The sequence below is a fragment of the Lynx canadensis genome, chromosome X (assembly GCF_007474595.2).
Source record: "Lynx canadensis isolate LIC74 chromosome X, mLynCan4.pri.v2, whole genome shotgun sequence".
Classification (NCBI taxonomy): domain Eukaryota; kingdom Metazoa; phylum Chordata; class Mammalia; order Carnivora; family Felidae; genus Lynx; species Lynx canadensis.
The window spans coordinates 121,443,095-121,463,460 of NC_044321.2; the positions used below are offsets into that span (position 1 = coordinate 121,443,095).

The 20,366-nt window shown below is 44.4% G+C and overlaps 1 protein-coding gene across 1 annotated transcript in view; it reads right to left on the reverse strand.

The window, feature by feature from the left end:
- The window catches only part of GAB3 (GRB2 associated binding protein 3), a 79,903-nt gene extending 60,776 nt beyond the window's left edge, over positions 1–19,127 (reverse strand). The window contains exon 1 of the mRNA XM_030305166.1: positions 19,027–19,127. Within this exon, the coding sequence (XP_030161026.1) occupies positions 19,027–19,098 (72 nt within the window). The 5' untranslated portion in view covers positions 19,099–19,127. The remainder of the gene's footprint in view (positions 1–19,026) is intronic.
- Positions 19,128–20,366: the final 1,239 nt, after the last annotated feature.

Here is a 20,366-nt window from a genome sequence, read left to right on the forward strand (position 1 = left end):
GCAGGCTCCAAACCGTCTCCTATACCTTTTAGTTAAGCAGTCAACAAGTTTCGTTGCTTATTTCTCTAAAATCGTTCTCCTATTTTCCCCTTCGGCTGCATTCCTATTAGTACCCTTTCTTTTCCAGTCTCCCTTCCAGCTAGAGCACAGACTCTGATAAGTCTTTCCTGACAGTTTGGCGTCAACATTGACAGTTTTTGGCCACCTGAAAAACCCTTGCGTGACCTGAAATGAATTGCCTACTGAAGATCAGGGTTTTCTGGGGTGGGGTGGGGTGGGGAGAGGGAGCTCAGCGTTCAAAGCCACACAATCGCAATAAAGGGCACGACACACTCTAGGACTCCAAGACAGGCATTTACTTCCCAAGGCGCTGGACGTCTTAAAGAAAAGGGATGCCAAACTCGATGACCTGAACTCTTGGCCCAAAACCTGGTTGAAAAACTAGGCTCTCTATGACAGGCCTAAAAGAATCTGTTCTGTCTTACACCCACGGGCTGAGACAACTCGAAACAAACCTGAGAGTTTACTACCACAAGATGCCAAATTATTCCACCAGGTCTTATATGGGAAATCAAGAGCACCCTTAAGAAAGTCTGGGAAGGGGTTGGGGGCGGGGGGGCGGGGGTGGCGGGTGACTGGCTGGCTCGGTCGGTGAAGTGTGCGACTTGATCTCGGGGTTGTGAGTTCCAGCCCCACGTTGGGTGGAGACATTACTTACATATGTACATACACACATACATACACATATATACACACACATATATACATACATGCATACACACATACATACATAGAAAGAGTGGGAACCTGACCATTGGAATAGAGACATCTGAGGGCATTTGGATGATTCTGAGTACCCTAATCTCCCAACCCCCAAAACACACTGGTGGTACCACCAAGGGGTCAGGATCCTCAGGAATGAAGGCTTAGGTCACCTCACCAGGTGGAGAAGCCCTGATCGGTTGAGCAAAAGGGGACTGTATTAACCATTCACATGCTCTGCTTTGCTATGACATTTCAGTAATTTTCTTCCTTTCCTCTTTCTTTTCCATACTATTTTATTTAGAATGTGTTGGTGACAATGCACTTCACAGTGTCATGCCTAGCTCGTGGACACACAACAATACTAAAGGGAAGTGGCATCGCCCACTCTCTGACATGACAGAGAAGTAACGGGCAGCTGGCAGCGGACTTCTCACCAGAACTAGTTCTGAGTTGTGGTTTGGGGTGTTTCTTCCTGGCTGTTTAACCTCAAAGCTGGTTCTCCAGCCCTTTCAACATTTCTGTGAGCTACCCAATATCGGCTTGATAAGATCCTTTTCTGCTTACATTAGTCAGCTCGGCTTCTGTTGATTGCAAATTAAAACTCGCAGTGCTACAACATCTATATGGACAGTGTGGTCAGTCCGGCTTTCCCCATCTCTAACACACCAGAGTTGAAGGAAGGAATTAGTCGATAAAAAAAGGAGAAATTAAAGAGTCAGAAAAAGTAAAAAGTAGAATAATCAAAACTAATAATCAAAAAAAGAATAAACAAAAATAAAAATCCATAAACTAGAAAAGCCGTGAGCTAACCTAACCAACAAGGAAAAAGGGGATAGAGCAGAAATTCACAATGACAAAGAAAAAATACCTCTGGAAAGGGTAAAAAAAAAAAACTTAAAAATTATAAGAACTATTTTGTAAAATTATATGAATTTGATAGCCAGACTGAAACAGATACTTTTCCAGGAAGAGCAGAATTTACAAAACCGACTTGGGGAGATACAGACTAAACAGATCAATCCATAAAAGAAGTAGACAGTTGACAAAGATCTAAACACACCAAAAAAGCAGCAGATATAGTTTAGAGGGGAATTCTGCCAAAATTTAAAAGTGCTGTTAATTCCAACTCTACTTAAAATATTCTAGAACATGGGGCGCCTGGTTGGCGCACTGTGTACAGCATGTGGCTCTTGATCCTGGAGTCGTGATTTCAAGCCCAACGATGGCTGTGGAGCCTACTTAAACAAATTCTAGGAGCGCCTGAGTGACTCAGTCGGTTAAGCATCTAACTTCAGCTCGGGTCATGATCTCACGGTTCGGGAGTCCGAGCCCGAATCGGGCTCTGTGCTGACAGCTCAGAGCCTGGAGCCTGCTTTGGATTCTAGGTCTCCCTCTCTCTCTGCCCCTCTCCCACTCATACTCTGTCTCTGTCTCTCTCCCAAAAATAAATACAGATAAAAAAATTTTTTTAATTCTAGAATATGACAAAATTCCAAATTTTTGTATGATCCAAGTATATAACATTTATGTCAAAAGCCGGTAAAGATTTTACAGAAATAAATAAAGCCAAATTTAAAGCCAAAGACCAATTTCACATCTGAATATTTATACAAAAATTCAATAGAAAATAGAAAATAGATGCATAATCCAGCAACACAAAAAGAAAAACACCCTGTCCAGCTGGGGTTTATTCCAGAAATATAAGGATGGTTCAATATTACATAATCTATTAATAGAATTCATTGTTTTGGTAGATTTAATGAAAAAATCATATAATCATCACTAGAAATGCTGGAAAACTTTTTAATAAAATTTAACAATGATTTAACAATGATTTTTGATGGGGAAAAAAAAAAACAGGAGTACAGGACTCAGTGGAAAGTGTGACTAGCATGAAAAAAACATTCTCCTAGCCTCAAAGCCATTACCTCAATAAAAAAAAAAACCCACAGCTTTATTGAAGCACAATTCACAAAGAACCGCACATAATTATTATGTACAGTTTTGAGGAGTTTGAACTTATGCAAACATTCATGAAACCATCACCTCCAAGTTTCCATGTGTGTGCGTGTGTGTGTTAAAAACACTTGATATGGGGGCACCTCAGTAGATTGGGTGTCCGACTTCAGCTCAGATCATGGTCTCGCGATTCATGGGTTCGAGCCCCGCATCGGGCTCTGTGCTGACAACTCAGAGCCTGGAGCCTGTTTCGGATTCTGTGTCTCCCTCTCTCTGACCCTCCCCCGTTCATGCTCTGTCTCTCTCTGTCTCAAAAATAAATAAACGTTAAAAAAAAAATTAAAAAAAAAGTTCATTTTGAAATCGAACATAACCCCTTCCCCAAAAATAACCGGTTTTCTTTTGAAACTAAGCAAGCTGATTCTAACACAGCCAGGAACACACTAAATAACAAACCTCTATAATGAAAACAGTATAATAATGGCGCACGGACAGACCAATGAAGAGAACAGAAAGGCCAGAAATAAACACAGGAGTTTCCTCCAGGATGAGGAAGGTCAGCGTCTCAAATCCGTGGGATACATGTGACGTTTTTAATAAGTGATGTTGGGGCAGCTGTATAGAAAATATCGACACATTTTACTAGATGGGATTTTTTTGCACACATATACACACAAATTACATAAGCAAAATCAAAATACAAATGACAAACCAGGGGAAATTACACATGGCTTTTCTCACAAAGGACTTGTCACCCCTGAAATTGGGACTAAAAGACCAACAGTGGAGGAAGAGCGCACAGGTCTCAAGAAAATATTCAGCCTCCCTCTGAACTAAAACCACACAGAAATGCAGGTTTTCACCGATCAGATGGCAAAAGTCCCACAGCTGGACAACACATTCTGTTGGCAAGGCACTATTTTACTTTGTTAGTATGACTGCAAAATTGGACATTTGGTAATATTGACTAAATGTATAGTTTCACAGACCCAGCAATCCCAGCTCTGGGAACACTATCGACATACCTGTACAAGTACAAAATGCCACATACACAACGTTTTCCTAGTCACGGCAATGGTTGCAAATAAGAGGAAAAGCAAGCCAGGTGTGCAAAAGAAGGAACTGGTTAAATAAATGTGCCATAGCCACATGACAGAATATTATACAGCGAACGCCAGGGCACCTGGGCTGGCTCAGTCAGCGCAGCGTGTGACTCTTGATCTCAGGGTTGTGAGTTTAAGTCCTACATTGGGAGTAGACATTACTTAATAAATCAAACTTTTAAAAAATTGTTAAAAACAGTGAAGACTCCCGGTCACTGATGTGGAGAGAATTATAAAATAACATTTTTTGAGACCTGTTAAGATGTTAGCCGCTTTGAAACATACAATTTTGTTACTGACTAGCCACCATGTGGTACATTTTATCTTCAGGACTTATTTATTGTATACCTGGACATTTGTACCTTTTGACCAAGCTTTTACCCATTTCACCCACCCCACCCCCAGCCTCTGTGTTTCTCTGTATCTCTGAGTTCAGGGGGTTTTGTTTTTATATTCCACACATAAGTGAGCTCAAATAGTAGTTGTCTTTATTCTGACTTATTTCATTTAGCACAATGCCTTCAAGGTTGAGCCGTGTTGTTGCAAACAGCAGGATTTCCTTTTTTGTGGCCGAATAATATTCCATTGCCTATATATACCACATTTTTTACCCATTCATCCACCAATATCACTTAGGTTGCCTCCGTGTCTTGGCCATTGTAAATAATGTTGCAATGAACACGTGGGTGCAGATATGGTTTTGAGCTGGTGTTTTTGTTTCCTTTGGATATCTTCCCAGAGATAAAATTGCTGGGTCATAGGGTTAGTTTTTTAAGGAACCTCCGTATGTTTTCCAAAGCGGCTGCACCAGTTTGCACTCCCACCAACAGTGCACGGGGGTTCCCCTTTCTCTGCATCCTCCCCAGCATTTGTTATCTCTTGTCTATTTGGTACTAACCATCTTAAAATGTGTGAAGTGACTTCGCATTGTGGTGGTTTTGATTTGAATTTCCTTGGTGATGAGTGATGTTGAGCATATTTTCATGTGGCTGTTGGCCATCTGGATGTCTTCTTAAGTCAACAGACTGAGATGCAGAATGGTATACAGAGTAAGCTACCCTTTGTGTAAAAAAAAAAGGGAAGAATGAAAAAACAAATAAATGATTTCCTTGTATTTATATAAAGAAATACTGGAAGGGGACGCCCAGGAGGCTCAATCGGTTAAGTGTCCAACTTTGGCTCAGGTCATGATCTTGCAATTCGTGGGTTCCAGCCCCGCGACAAGCTCTCCGCTGTCAGCACAGAGCCTGCTTTGGATCCTCTGAGCTCCTCTCTCTCTGCCCCACCCCCACTCTCTCTCAAAAATAAACATTAAAAAAAAATACTGGAAGGATGAAGGAGAAAAACTAATAAAAATGTTTACTTCAAGGTTAAGTGTGTTTTAAATATACTTTTCATTTTTGAAACACGTAAACATATTATCTGTTCAATAACAGTTTAAAAGTATAACAAAGACAGGAAGATCAACTGAACAAAACTGCCCCCAAACAGACCCAACTAAGTATCTAAGATTTACGCTGCATTTAAGATCACGTTATAGAAACAGAAGTACAAGTGGCTTTTACATATGTAAGATACACAACCTCACTGATCAAGAAATTCAATTAAGGGGCGCCTGGGTGGTTCATTCGGTTAAGTGTCCCACTCTCGATTTCGGATCAGATCATGATCTCATGGTTCATGGGATTGAGCCCCACATTGGGCTCTGCACCGACAGTGTGGAGTCTGCTTGGGATTCTCTCTCCCTCTCTGCCCCTCCCCTGCTTGTGCTCCCTGTCTCTCTCTCTCAAAAAACATTTTTTTTTTAAGAAATTCAATTTAAACAAAATGCCACTTATCAACTCTTGACTTTGCAAAGATGGAAACATTTCCTAACACACTACATTTGAGGAGTCTCAAAGGGACTAGCACTTTCATGCCCGGTTGCTGGGTGTGACAAGTGGCATCGCCATTGAAGACAATAATCTGATATCTAGTGGCAGTTTATATTTGCATACACTTTGACTCAGCAGCTCCACTTCTAAGAGTTTTTTTTTTTTTTCACAAGCATAATCGCACCTGACCACAAAGACTGATGTACACAGATATTTGCTGCAGCACTGTGAACAGTAGCAGGAGACTAAAACCAAGAAAAAGTCTACCACGGGTACCTCCCTGCAGTGAAATACGAAGCTGTTAAAAACAAGGAGAAATATCTACATGTGCTGAAAGGGAACAATGCCCAAAACATATTATTAAGAAAGGGGGCTATAAACGTGGTGAATAAAATGCTACCATTTATGCAAAAAATATGTCTGAATACATATGGAATATACATCTGGAAGGAAGCAGCTGGAGGGAGAAACCAAGCGGCTGGGACAAAGCAGAAGGATGGAAACTGACTTTAATATGCTTTGATTTTCAATCATGTGCACATACTCCTTAAAACTGTAGGGGCGCCTGGGTGGCGCAGTCGGTTAAGCGTCCGACTTCAGCCAGGTCACGATCTCGCGGTCCGGGAGTTCGAGCCCCGCGTCAGGCTCTGGGCTGATGGCTCAGAGCCTGGAGCCTGTTTCCGATTCTGTGTCTCCCTCTCTCTCTGCCCCTCCCCCGTTCATGCTCTGTCTCTCTCTGTCCCAAAAATAAATAAAAAGCAAAAACAAAACAAAAAAAAACAAACAAAAAAACTGTACTCTCTGAGAACAAAGCAAGAAGCTATGGATAGGGGCACCCAGCTGGCTCCGTCAGTGGGGCATGCCACTCTTGATCTTGGGGTTGTGAGTTCAAGCCTCACATTGGGTGGAGAGCTTACTTTAAAAAAGAAGCCAGAAGGTATTTACAGAGGAAAGATGACACAACAAATGGTGTCGGGTCAGTTGTTAACTTTGTAAAATAAAATCATACCTTCAGCGTACATTAATATAGATATCAATTGAACTAGGGAAATTAAAAGTTAAATAAAAATGAAACCAGCCAAGGTAATGATGACCACGTAAATCTGAAACTTTCAACACATCTCCTAAATATAACGCAGAGGCTGAGATCATCCAAACGTCAAAAGCTAAGAACAGAAATGAATAAACACACCAAGAAGAAATAAAGTAATAAAACAAGAGTTGATTAAATTCAGAAAAGAAATAGAAAGGGTTTCCGTTTCTACCTAGGATGTAGAAAGTCGCAAGGAAGGTCCCTTCCACCCTGACCAGAAAAACTGAATCGAACGGGGAATCTTCATTTTGTTGAGGTCATCAGAGAGCGGAGGTCACCAAGCCCCAGGGTGGATGGGACTCCTGGCAGCGAGCCCCCTTGGTGATGACCCTAAATGCAGACACTTCCACTGGCTCTCAGAGCCTGCACCCTGGAAGATAGACCCAGGCACCCAGCCTTCCTCTTCAGTGTAACAACAAGAAACAGATTCCTACAATTCAAACAGATACTTGTCAACAGGATTCTCATCTCAGCTGAAGACACTCACTGTTCAGTCTGCAACAGACTTTCTCACTCTTGGTGCTACTGACATTTGGGGCCAAATTCTTCGTGGTCATCATTGCCCTGTGCAGCCTCCCTGGCCTCTACCCTCTAGAAGCCAGTCACGCCCTCCCCACTAGTTCTAACAACAAAAATGCCTCCAGACACTGCCAAATGTCTCCTGGGGATAGGGTTGACATATTTATACTAAAACATATATATACAAGTATATATGTATATATGTATATATGTGTGTGTGTGTATATATATATATATACACATACATATATATATATATACTTGTTTTTATCATCTGAAATGCAAATTTAACTTTCTATTTTCTGCTAAAGATGGCATCCTTACCACAGGGGAAAAAAGCTCGCCTCCGTTGAGAACTATTGATCTAGACCCTCAAATACTGACATGAGCAGACAACGAGGAATCACCAAGCACTTGAAGAATATGAAACTGAATTCAAAAAGCTCTTCTTCAAATATGGCAAATATATCCTTCTGCCTCAGGGCCTTTGCACTTTCTGTTTCCTCTTTCTAGAAACCTGTTCCCCTAAATACCAGTATGGATGTGAGGGACGAAGCCAGGATGTAATACATATGCTACACAAAATTCTTACAAGATATAAAGAAAAAATGCAAGAGCTGACGTGAAAACGAAAGTCGCAGAAATTAAAAACATGACTACCGATCAATGGGCTGAACAGTAGAAAGTTTACAACTTGTCCATAAATCAACGAGGTACAAGCTTGAGCTGAGAGAGTCTCTCAGAAAGAACAGAAAGATAGGAAGTGTCAGAGCAAGGTTGGGACGTATCTGGAGAGTGCCTCTGAGGCATCAGCACTAACTGCGGCAGCACCCTCTTCATCAAGGCAGTTGGGGCCCCTGGGTGGCTCAGTCGGTTAAGCTTCTGACTTCAGCTCAGGTCATGATCTCATGGCTCATGGGTTCAAGCCCCGTGTCGGGCTCTGTGCTGACAGCTCAGAGCCTGGCGCCTGCTTCGGATTCTGTGTGTGTCTCTCTCTCCGCCCTTCCCCTGCTCACATTCTGTCTCTGTCAAAAGTGACTAAACATTAAAGAAATAGTAATAAAAAAAGAAGTCACAGCAATAGATGCATGGCTACAGGTACCCCTCCTTTAAGCCCCTAGGTTCTGGCCGTGCCAAACTTCACCTTTATGCCCGAGTTCTTTCAATAGCAACTACTTTCTGTAATTACTAATATCTGGATTATCTGTGACCTTGTAGCCTTCTATAACCTGTGTAAACCATACCCTATATTGAATCATCTGTCAAATACCTAGCGTAGCTTCTGTTTTCCTGTCTGCAGCCTGACTGATGGTGTTCATTACCAGAAGTGGTCCTAGGAAATAAACCCTTACAATGACCTTGAACTACAAAGTAGAATTCAGAGCAAAGAATAGTACCGAGAATAAATAAGGTACTTTAATCATGATAGAGGGGTTAATTCGTCAAGATAAAATAACAATCCTAAATGTGTATGCAAATCATAACAAAACTTCAAAATATGAGGCAAAACTGTTAAAACCTCAAAGAGAAATAGACAAACCCACAATTATAGTGTGAGATTTCAACACCCCTTTCAATCATTGGTAAAACAAGAAGATAGAGAATTAACAAGGGTAGAGAGAGAACTCAGCAACACCATCAACCAACTTGACCTAATTGATGTTAATAGAATACTCCACCCAACAATAAAATGCACATTCTTTTCAAATGCACACAGAACATGTACCAAGATAAACCATATATTAAGTCTCAACAAATTTACAAGGACTGAAATCATATAAAGTATGTTTTCTAACCACAATGAAATTATATATCAAAATGAGGAATATATTTAGATATTAAACACACAGGTCACAGAAGAAAGAACAAGAGAAACTAGAAAATATCTTGAAGTGAATCCAGATAAAAATGCAACATAGCCCAATTTCTAGAATGCCACTAAAGTGGTGCCAAGGGGAAAATTCATAGCAGTGAATGTCTACTTTATTTTTTTAATATATTCTTTTTTTTTCAATTTGAACATTTATTTATTCTTGAGAGAGAGAGAGAGAGAGAGAGCGAGCGAGCATGAGGGGGGAGGGACACAGAGATAGGGAGACACAGAATCTGCAGCAGGCTCCAGGCTTTGAGCGGTCAGCACAGAGCCCAATGTGGGGCTCGAACCCACAAACCGTGAGATCATGACCTGAGCCAAAGTAAGATGCTTAATCGACTGAGCCACCCAGGTGCCCCGTGAATGTCTACTTTAAAAAATGAGGTGCAGGCGCTGAGGAAAACAACATGGGTGTTTCCATGAAAAATTAGAAATAGAGCCCCCCCCCCACACACACACAAAACTACCACACCATCCAGCAACTCTACATGTGGGTATTTATCTGAAAAAAAATGAAAACAGCAATTTGAAAAGACATATGAACCTGTGTGTTCACTGCAGCACTATGGAAACCTTAGCGTCCGTTGGTAAACAAATGGATGCAGCCCTAAAAAAAGATGACAGCTTGCTATTTGCAACAACATGGATGGACCAATTATGCTAAGTGAAACAGGTCAACAGAGAAAGACGAATACTCTATGATTCCACTTATACGTGGAATCTATAAACTAAAAGAAATAAGTAAACGCACAAAAAAGCAGAGACTGAACCATAAATGCAGAGCACAGTCTGCTGGTTGCCAGAGGAGGGGATGGGCGGGAAGGGCCAAACGGGGGAAAGGGAGCGGGAGGTCCAGGCTTCTAGTCCCGAAGCGAGGAAGTCAGGGACTAAAAGGCGCGGCCTAGGGACGATAGACAGTGGTACTGTGACAGCACTGTATGGCGACACATGGTAGCTGTGCTTGGGAGCACAGCGTAATGTATACACTTGTGGAGTCACCGTTGTACGCCTGAAATTAATGTAACATTGTGCCAACCACAGTTCAACAACAACAGCAAAGAAAACAAGAAAGGTCTCAAGTCCAACCTGAGGTTCTGCCTCAAGCGCGTTTCAGAAAGAGAGCTGGCTGTCGTGTGGCCACTGCTGAGGGAAAGAAGGCAAACACAAAAGAGCACACACTCCGTGATTCCTTTTCTATGAAATGCTCAGAAAAGGCACATCTGTAGAGACAGAGAGCAGATCTCTCACCGCCTGGGGCTGGGGATGGGAGTGAGGATTGACTGCAAACAGGCCCAGGAAATTCTCTGAGGGCATAGAAATTGTTCAGAGCTGGACTGGTTGCACAGTGGCTGCACAACGACAGATTTACTAGAAGTCATCCAGCCGCACACTTACAATGGGTGAATCCTATAGTGTGTGTGCGTGTGTGTGTGTGTGTGTGTGTGCACCTCAATAAAGCTGCCTTTAAAAACCAGTGGAATGTGTGGCACTAAGGAAAGTGGGCCAGGCAAGACAGACTAGAATACTGCATCGAGCTAAACGCATTGACACAGGTGTGCTTACCAGAGCTTCTAGATCTAATGTGAGCGTTCTAATGGTCTGCCTGACTGAAACAGGGAGTAAATGGTGCCTACGATGGAACTGCCACGGTAGAGGTTCCTTTCTGTTACGTAAAAGGCACAGGGAGCAGGGAAGATGTAGTGGGGGCCCACACGTGGCGTCTTCTCTCAGCCATCTCCCATGTGTCTAGAAAGCATATTGTAGGAAAGTCGGGTGACCGATGGCGTCCTGACCCAGCTCAACCTCAGAGTGGGTGAGCTCACGGCCGTTTCTCCAGTTCCTCAATGTGTAATCGGAACACACCTCCCTGACGGCTGGTCAAACCCCCGCGGCAGCCTTCGGGTCGCGGAGCAAGGCCTCCCGTAGGAGGAAGGGCAAGGCCCACCGGCACCCGCCACACTCACACCACCACGGTCATTCAGGAGGAAGGCCGCATGCTCAGGGGAACTGCAGACATGAGCCACCAACACACACTTCAAAGACGCAGGGAGGTGACCCCTAGCACACCGCGGCTGACACATGTGTCCCGCCTACCTCAGAATGAGCTATCGCACACCTACCCTACTGTCGGTGCCGATTCCAGCTGCCCTTGTACACACGTGCCCGCTGCACCCACCCTTGTACACACGTTCCCGCTGCACCTGCCCTTGTACACACATGCCTGCTGCAGCTGCCCTTGTACACATGTGCCCACTGCTGCTGCCCCTGTACACACCTGCCCATTGCAGCTGTCCTTGTACACATGTTCCCACTGCAGCTGTCCTTGTACACGGTCTCCTCTCTCGGTCAAGTCGGCACGGCCCTGGCGTCTGGTATCCGGCTACTGCTCCGGCAAATGCTTTCGTCCCTACGCCAGCTCGCAAGGATCGGCACACACAGCTCATCTTTATCATGATGCCTCAAAGCTATGAGAAGTCTGCTACTCTCTGCCATAATCTGGTTCGTGGAGACTGTGATTTCCCTGAGGCCTCACAGATCATCACACTAGTGACATGTCCTAATATCCACCACATTAATGACATCATGCTGATCAGAGCTGCTGAGCGCACGGTAGAGACCACCTTTGCGTATGGATACCATGCATGCCAGATAATCTGAAGTTAACGCTGATGGTGTGGCACCTGCTTGGGATCCTCTCTCCCTCTCTCTCTCCCCTCCCCCACTCGCTCGCTTTCTCCCTCTCTCTCAAAATAAATAAAAAATGAACTTAAAAAAAGTTTAAAAGAGAGAAACTGAGAGGGAGGCAAACCATAAGACACTCTTAAATACAGAGAACAAACAGGGTTGCTGGAGGGGGAGGTGGGTGGGGGGGATGGGCTAACTGGGTGACGGACATTAGGAGGGCACCTGTTGGGATGAGCACTGGGTGTTGTATGTAAGTGATGAATCACTGGGTTCTACTCCTGAAACCAATACTACACTATGTGTTTACTAAGTTGAATTTAAGTTAAAAAATCAATCGATAAATAAATCACTGAATTAAATAGAAGAAACATCCTATAAAAAAGTGAGATGCATAACAACCATAGCACAAAGAATATAAAGTCAGAATGGGAAATATACTGTTATAAAGTCCTTACACTATTCATGAAATGGTGTATTATTATTTAAATGAAGACTCCAATTAATTAAGGATGTATATTTTACACCTTAGGACAACTAGTAAAAATTAAAAACTTATCACTGTCAAGTTAATCATTGAGATAAAAGTGAAAAATAAAAAAGGCTTAATTAACCCAAGAGAAGGTACAAACAAAAGACAAAAGAAACAAAGAATAGAACAAATGGAAAACAGCTAGTAAGATGGCAGATTTTATTCCCAAAAGTTCCATAATCACATTTTATGTGAATAAACTAAATATACCGATTAAAATGAAGAGGGTACTATCGTATAAAGAAAGCAAGATCCAGCTATATGCTGTGGAAAAGGAACTCATGTTAAATATAAAGACACAAGGGCACCTGGCTGGCTTAGTCAGTAGAGCATGCAATCTTGGTCTTGGGGTCATGAGTTCAAGCCCCACGTTGGATACAAAGATTACTTAAAAATAAGTAAGTGAATAAATAAGTAAAAGGAAGAAGATACAATATGCAAGCACATATCAAAATAAAGCAGGGGTACTTACATTTATATAAGAAAAAGTAGACTTCAAGAAAAGAAAGAAAAAGTATACTTCGGAAGAAGAAATGGCATCTAAGATAAAGAAAAACATTAAATAATGACAAACGGGTCTATTGTCCAAGAAAACATAATAATTCTAAATGTATTCAACTAACAACATAGCATCAAAATACATGAAGCTGGGGCACCTGGGTGGCTCAGTCAGTTAAGCGCCCGACTCTTGGTTTCAGCTCAGGTCATGATCTCCCAGTTCGTGGGGTCAAGCCCTGCGTCAGTTAACAGCATGGAGCCTGCTTGGGATTCTCTCTCCCTGTCTCTCTGCCTGTCTCCCACTCATACTCACTCACTCTCTCTCTCTCTCTCTCTCTCTCTCTCTCAAAAATAAATAAAGTATTTTTTTTTTGAGGGGAGGAGGCACAAGTGATCAAGGGGAGGGGTAGAGACAGAGAATCCCATGAAGGGCAGAGAAAGACACAGAGAGAGAGAGAAGCAGGGCTCACCCGAAGCGGGGCTCACCCAAAGCAGGGCTCGAGCTCACCTGAAATGGGGCTCAGGTCACCCGCTGTGGGACTTGAACTCACAAACCATGACATCATGACTTGAGCCGAAGTCAGATGCTGAACAACTGAGCTACCCAGGCACCCCAAAGTTTTTTTTTTTTTAATTTTTAAAAATGTTATTTTAGAGAGAGAATGGTTGAGCAGGGGAGAGTGGGTGAGCAGGGGAGAGAGAGACAGAGAGAGAGAGAGAGAGAGAGAGAGAATGAATGAGAATCCCAAGCAGGCTCCACACTCAGCATGGAGCCCAACGCAGGGCTCTATCCCATGACCCTGGGATCATGACCTGAGCGGAAATTAAGAGTCAGAAGCTCAGCTGATTGAGTCACCCAGGCACCCCGAATAAACACACTTGAAAAACCCAAAATACATGAAGCAAAAGCAAACAGAAGTGGAAGGAGAAATGGGCAAATCCATAATTACAGATAGAAACTTTCACACTCCTCTCTCAGTACTTGACAGTGAAAGTAAGTAGAAAAGCGGGAAGGATAGAGAAGAACTGAACAATATCCACCAACCCGACCTAATGAGCATTTAGAGAACACACTGCCCAACAAGAGAACATGTGCTTTCTCCAAGTGCATGTGCAATACTCACCAAATAAAACTATATTGTGGGCCATGATGTAAACAACAAATTTGAAAGACTAGAACTCATACGGAGTTTCTTCTTAGATCATGATGGAACTTACTAGAAATTAATAACAGAAAGATATATAGAAAATCCTCCAATATTTGGAAATTAAACAAAGACTTCTAAACAACCCTTGGGTCAAAGAGGAAATCTCAGAAGAGTTTTAAATAATATGTTTAAATAAATGAAAACGCAACATATCAAATTCTGTGAAATGCACCTGAAGCAGTGCTTAGAAGGAAATATATTAAACTCTTATATTAGAAAATAAGAAAGATCTCAAATTAGTAATTTAAGCTTCCACCTTAAGAAAATAGAAAAAAAGGGAGCGCTTGGGTGGCTCAGTCTATTGAGCATCTGACTTTTGATTTTGATCAGGTCATGATCCCAGGGTGGTGGGATTGGGCCCCATGTTGGCCTCAGTGCTGAGCATGAAGCCTACTTAAGATTCATTCTCTCTCTCTCTCCCCCTCTGTCCCTCTCCCCAGCTCAACCTCTCTCTCTCTCTCTCTCATAAAAAAAAATGAAACAAAGAAACAAAATTGAAAACAAAAATAAAACAAAGAAACAAAACATAAGCGTCCCACAAAGCAAAGTCCAAGCTCAGATGGTTTCACTGGTGAGTTTTACCAAAAAAATTAAGGAAAAAGGAACAGCAATACTATACAATATCTTTCAGAAAATTAGAAGTGTGAGGGTAGGGAACACTTCCCAAATCATTTTCTGAAGCCAGAATTGCGCTGATATCAAAGCCAGACAAAGACAACACAAAAAAGGAAACTTGCAGAACAATACCTCTCATGGACAAAGACACAAATCTCCTCAGCAAAATAGAAGCAAATTAAATCCAGCAATATATGAAGAGAATAATGTATTCCAACCAAGTGAAGTTTATCCCAGGAGTTCCAGGCTGGCTCAACATGCAAAAATCAATCATCAGAATAACTCACCCTAGTAACAGACAAAAAAAGAAAAGTATATTATTGTTTTTGTAGATGCCGAAAAGGGATTTAACAAAATCCAATTCGTAAAAAAAAGTCTCAGCAAACTGGCAACACAAGGGAACTTCCCAACTTGGTCAGAGGCTTCTTGTAGTTGCCTACGGCTACCGTACTTAAAAGGTGAAGAAGACCAAGGGCTTTTCCCCCAGGATCAGGAAAAAGTCAAGGATGTCTGCTCTCATCATCTCTATGCAACGCTGACAGTGCCACAGGTACTAACTGCAAACAAGACTACTGGAACTAAATAGGTGAGTTTAGCGAGGTTGATATGCAGAAATCAATTGGCAAACTAATTCTGAAATGGATACGGAAAGGCAAAGGACCTAGAATAGCCAAATCAACTGTGAAAAGAAAGAGTCGGAGAGCTAAAACTGCCTGATTTCAAAAATTATTATAAAACTGTCATCAAAACGGCATAGTATTCGCGCAAAGATGAAGAAACGAATCAATGTAACAGACTGGAGAACACAGAAATAGACCTACATAAACACAACCAATTGATTTTTCACAAAGTTGTGAAAAACTGTAGTTTATAAACTATAAAATTGTGTAACTTTCAGGGAAAAAAAAGAGAACATTTTCAGGACCCAGGGCTAGCTGAAGAGTTCTTAGACACTAAAAGCACAATCCTTAACAGAAAAACCGATAAATGGAATGTGATCAAAAGTTTAAAATCCTTGTTCCACAAAGATACTACAGAGAGAATGACAAGACTATAGATAGACAGAAAACATATGGAAATTATAGATCTCACAAAGACCTTGCATCCAGGGGTACTTGGGTTTTAGCACAGTTTACAAAACTAAATGTGATCATACAAGGGAAGTCCTCAGCTGAACACATGCTACATACAAGCCATTCAATAAATGTGAATTATTATAATTCATTATCATTGTCATTACAACATTCTTTAAACTTGAGAATATACGGGCACCTGGGTGGCTCAGTGGGTTAAGCATCCGAGTCTTGATTTGGGGTCAGGTCCTGATCTTATGGTTTGAGTTCCAGCCCCGTGTCCGGCTCTGTACTAACAGTGTGGAGCCTGCTTGGGATTCTCTCTCTCCCCCCTCCCTCTGTCCCTTACCTGCTTGTAGTGTCTCTCTCTCAAAATAAATAAACATTAAATTTAAAAAATAAAATAAAATTGAGAATATAAGAGAAATTTCCATCAAAAGAAAAGCTGTTAAACTATGTTATATCTATTATGAGAAATATTATGGAGTGGTTTAAAGGATGAAGTAAATTTATATGTACTAATCTGGAAAGATGTCCAGAACTGTGAAAACAGTAAATTGCAGGATAATTTGTATAGTATGATCTCATTTGTGCAAAAATAAAATGATACGTTCTGAAAAAAATGTTTATGGAATGATATTCACTGAACTGCTAACAATTGTTATCCCTACGGAGGGGAGCAGAATGAGGAGGGGTTCAGAGAGAGGTGGTCTTTCACTTTTTATTCTATTTATTCCTAGATTGTTTGAATTTTTACAAGAATATATTCCTATATTTTTGTAAGAAAAAAACATGAAAGAAGAGTCAATTATCTTTTAAAAGATCAGTGATAAAGGGGCGCCTGGGTGGCTCAGTTGGTTGGGCGGCCGACTTCGGCTCAGGTCACGATCTCGCGGTCCGTGAGTTCGAGCCCCGTGTCGGGCTCTGTGCTGACAGCTCAGAGCCTGGAGCCTGCTTCAGATTCTGTGTCTGCCTCTCTCTGACCCTCCCTGTTCATGCTCTGTCTTTTCCTGTCTCAAAAATAAATAAACGTTAAAAAAAAATTAAAAAAGAGCAGTGATAAAAATAGACTCAACTTGCATGTGTAATTTAACAAACATTAACGGAGTGTTACGCATTGGCCTTAGCGGGGCAAAGAACTGAGTCACTGCCCTGGCTGTGCCACTAAACCGTGTTACAAATGTTAGAGTGCGTACTTGTCAGAAACAGGGATCAGTCTTTTTTCTCTCTCTAGCCCTGCGACACGGGTCTTGATTCCAAGTTGGCGCTGGAGCGAGGTAAAGAATCACTATTCCTGACAAAATGGGAATTAAAGCTGGCCGGGAAGAATAGCTCCGTATGGCCCCGTGGAATTGACACATGATCGCCATCTAGTGGCAACAAAGGATTCTTGCGGAAGCTAGGGATCAGCAGACATGGACTTTCAGGCGGCCTTTCAACAAAACAGCAGTCTATCTAAAAGAGAATGAGCCTCCGAAAAACTTCAGAAGCATCGGGTAAAAGGTTAGGGTTTATGTCGTGGAGTGTTGGGAAGATGACGTCTAGGTACTCTTGTGTCTTAGGTCTCCTGCTTCAGCGTCCCATCATCAGATGCCCCACACACCTATAAACTGTGCAAAGTCCACGCTGGCCACACGTTCGTTACAGCCAAAAAGAATGAACCAAGTTCGGTATGAGGTATATACACCCACGCTTTTCTGAAATTGATGAAATGCTAATAACCTTTTGTAAGCCGGTCTGGTTAGGACACGCTGCAAAACAAGACTAGAAAAAAATCTTCCATAAAGTTTGCCTTCGAGGTGTACTATCTTTGTGAATCATCACAAACCATCATGAGAGTGAGAGCTGCTCTGAAAATATCTAGTGAGCCTTTCAAACATCACACGCCCGTGTGTCACACGCCAAAGGCTCTCAAGGAAAGGCACCTGTAGTTGGGTTTGTAAGTACGACTTTCTGACAAACCATCACCTGCCCATCCGGGGCTCAGGGAGTAGGTTTTCATGTCTCCTTCGAGTGCTAATGAGTTTTCAAAGTAGGTTCACTGTTAGGGAAACAGGTGAATGACTTGCAATCTGAGAAACAGTGGAGCCTGTGTTTATTGAATAGGGGACCGAAAAAGAATAATGAAAGGGCACCCTGGTAGTTAACCTGAAAATTCTGGGTATGTATAGATGCCTGATACCTACATGCTAAGTATAGTAACACTCCTTGTAAAATGTTGCTCCTTAGAGGGGCACCTGGGTGGCTCTGGTGGTAGGGCATGTCACTCTTGAACGTGGCATTGTAAGGTTGAGCCTAAGGTTGGGGGCACAGATTACTTTAGAAAAATCTTGACAAAATTACAAAGATATGAAACAAACGCGTAAATCTTAAAAACAATTTTTTAAACGTTGCTCTGCAGAACCAATAACAAATACTTTCACAAGACCGGTAAGAGTCCCCCTGTCTAGTTCAGTGTCAGTGGGGAAAGTCGCCCGAAATAACTTTATGTTCAGATAAATGTCCTATCACCCACTGTGGAAGTGTTCACGCATGATTAAATTATTTTATAATCCGTCGTCCTCCAGTGGCACACGGTAGGCGCCTCGTAAACGTGGGAAGAAAACCAAAGGTGACATGTGTGGCGGAGCCGGGGGTGGCGGAGCCGGGGATGGCGGTGCGGGACCGCGTCATTTGGGGTGGGCCACCGCGTCCCTCCCACCGAGCTGGGCAGCGGCGGGGAAGCTGGGAGTGGCGGACGTGGTGCACCGGGAGGCCCCGATGGCTCGGGACGCGCAACCCCGCGGGCCGAGCCGCCGCTTCCTACCGGCCGAAGTAGGCGCGACCGCCGTCAGGTCTCCGGGCCCAAACGTTCCAGGACCTTGTCCCCGGGGCGCTGACGGAGCCCGTGACCTTTGGGCGGTGGGCGGCACGTGTCGCTGCCGACGCGACGGGTAGGAAGGGGCGCCGTCCCTAGCGCCCCGCATTTTACACATCAGCCCAAGTCCGGGTTCCTGCCGCTCCTCGGAAAGCGCAGTGTCAGCGTAGAGAGCCGGGAGGTGGCCCCGAGACACCCAGGAGCGCCACCGCGGAAGGCTCCAGAAGCGGGGCGTCCGCCGACGGCCCCGCGACAGCGCGCCCCGGAAGGTGCGCGGGGACACCGCGGGGCCGCGTCCCGGCCTCCCCGCTCCCGGTCCCGCGGGTCCCCGGGCTCGACGTGCGAGCCAGCCCGGCCCGGGAGCCCCCCACTCACGTAGCGCTGCAGCTTCCTCTCGGGGGGCGACTTGACGAGCCAGCCCGTGCACACGGCGTCGCCCGCGCTCATCGTGGCCGCCGCTGCCGCTTCCTCCAGCTGGGTCGCCGCGGCAGGAGGAAGTCGGGCCGGGGATGCCTGCGGGGCGGGCCCAGCGTCCCCGCCCGCCCCGGCGCCGCCCCGAGCCCCCGTCGCGACCCCCGCCCCCGGGGGGGGGGGGGAGGGGACGGCGCCACCGCCCGCGGCCCTGACGGCGCGACGGGCGGCCGGCCGGGTCGGGGGTGGAGGGGGCCCCCTTGGAGCGAGCGCGCGGCCTCCCCCGGCCCCCACACCGGGGCGATGGCAGCCAGGGGCCCGGGCCCCGCACCTGCGGGGGTGGGGGGTGGGGAGCCGGCTCAGGGAGGAAGGAAAGCCGGGGCTCCCCACCCCTCCCCTCGACCTCCCCGCTGCCCTCGATCCGGCGCCGCCGAGCCCAGGCTCTCGTGCGCCCCTCCCCCAAACATCATTGTATTCCGGCGAGGAGCTATTCACACGCCCTTCGGCAATAACGACAATGAACTAACGTTGATTGAGAACCGCTGCACCCCCGGTAACTCTGCGGAGCTCTCGGCACGCACGACCTCAAGGCATGAGCACCAGCACCGGGATAAATGGGCCTGCCTCAGTGGTGCTTGCGACTAAAATGGGAAACAGGACAAAGCCCACGCAACTAAGGATCACCAGATAAGGTTGACGCACTTTGCCAACACAGACGCACCCACTCTTCGGCCTGCTACCTTACATGGGACACTTCCAGAGAGTAATGAGTCTCACATGGACGCGTTCATTTGTGCTTCTATTACCACTCAGGGATTCATGGAGGAAACAATGTGCTATGCGTGTTTCAAGCGAAACCTGGTTTAATTTAGGGATGTACGTGCTCACAAACTCATTGGAAGTGTGGGAGCACGAGCGGCCAGAGGCTACAAGGTCACCCACACAATATCACTTGTGCAAAGCTGGACTCCAGCTACTGTCGGAACTCACAGCTCTCAGAACCCACTTAGCCCTCCCCTCCAGCGCAATCCCTGGAGTCCCTCCTGCTTTCCAAATTTCACACTCCTGTGTCATATTAAGCCAAACCCAATTGACATCCAGAAATCCAGATTCACAAAATAAACCTACTAAAACAACAAACTTGCTTCCACCAAAATAATGATGCTACCCTTCTACAAACTGAAAACCACTCCGTAAAACAGGACACCAAAAGTTCCACTGCTCGTTGTAGCCATCTCTAGGGTACAGCCATTCCTCTGCTAGCTCAGGCATTGCCCGACCTCGATGTCTTACAACCTGAAGAA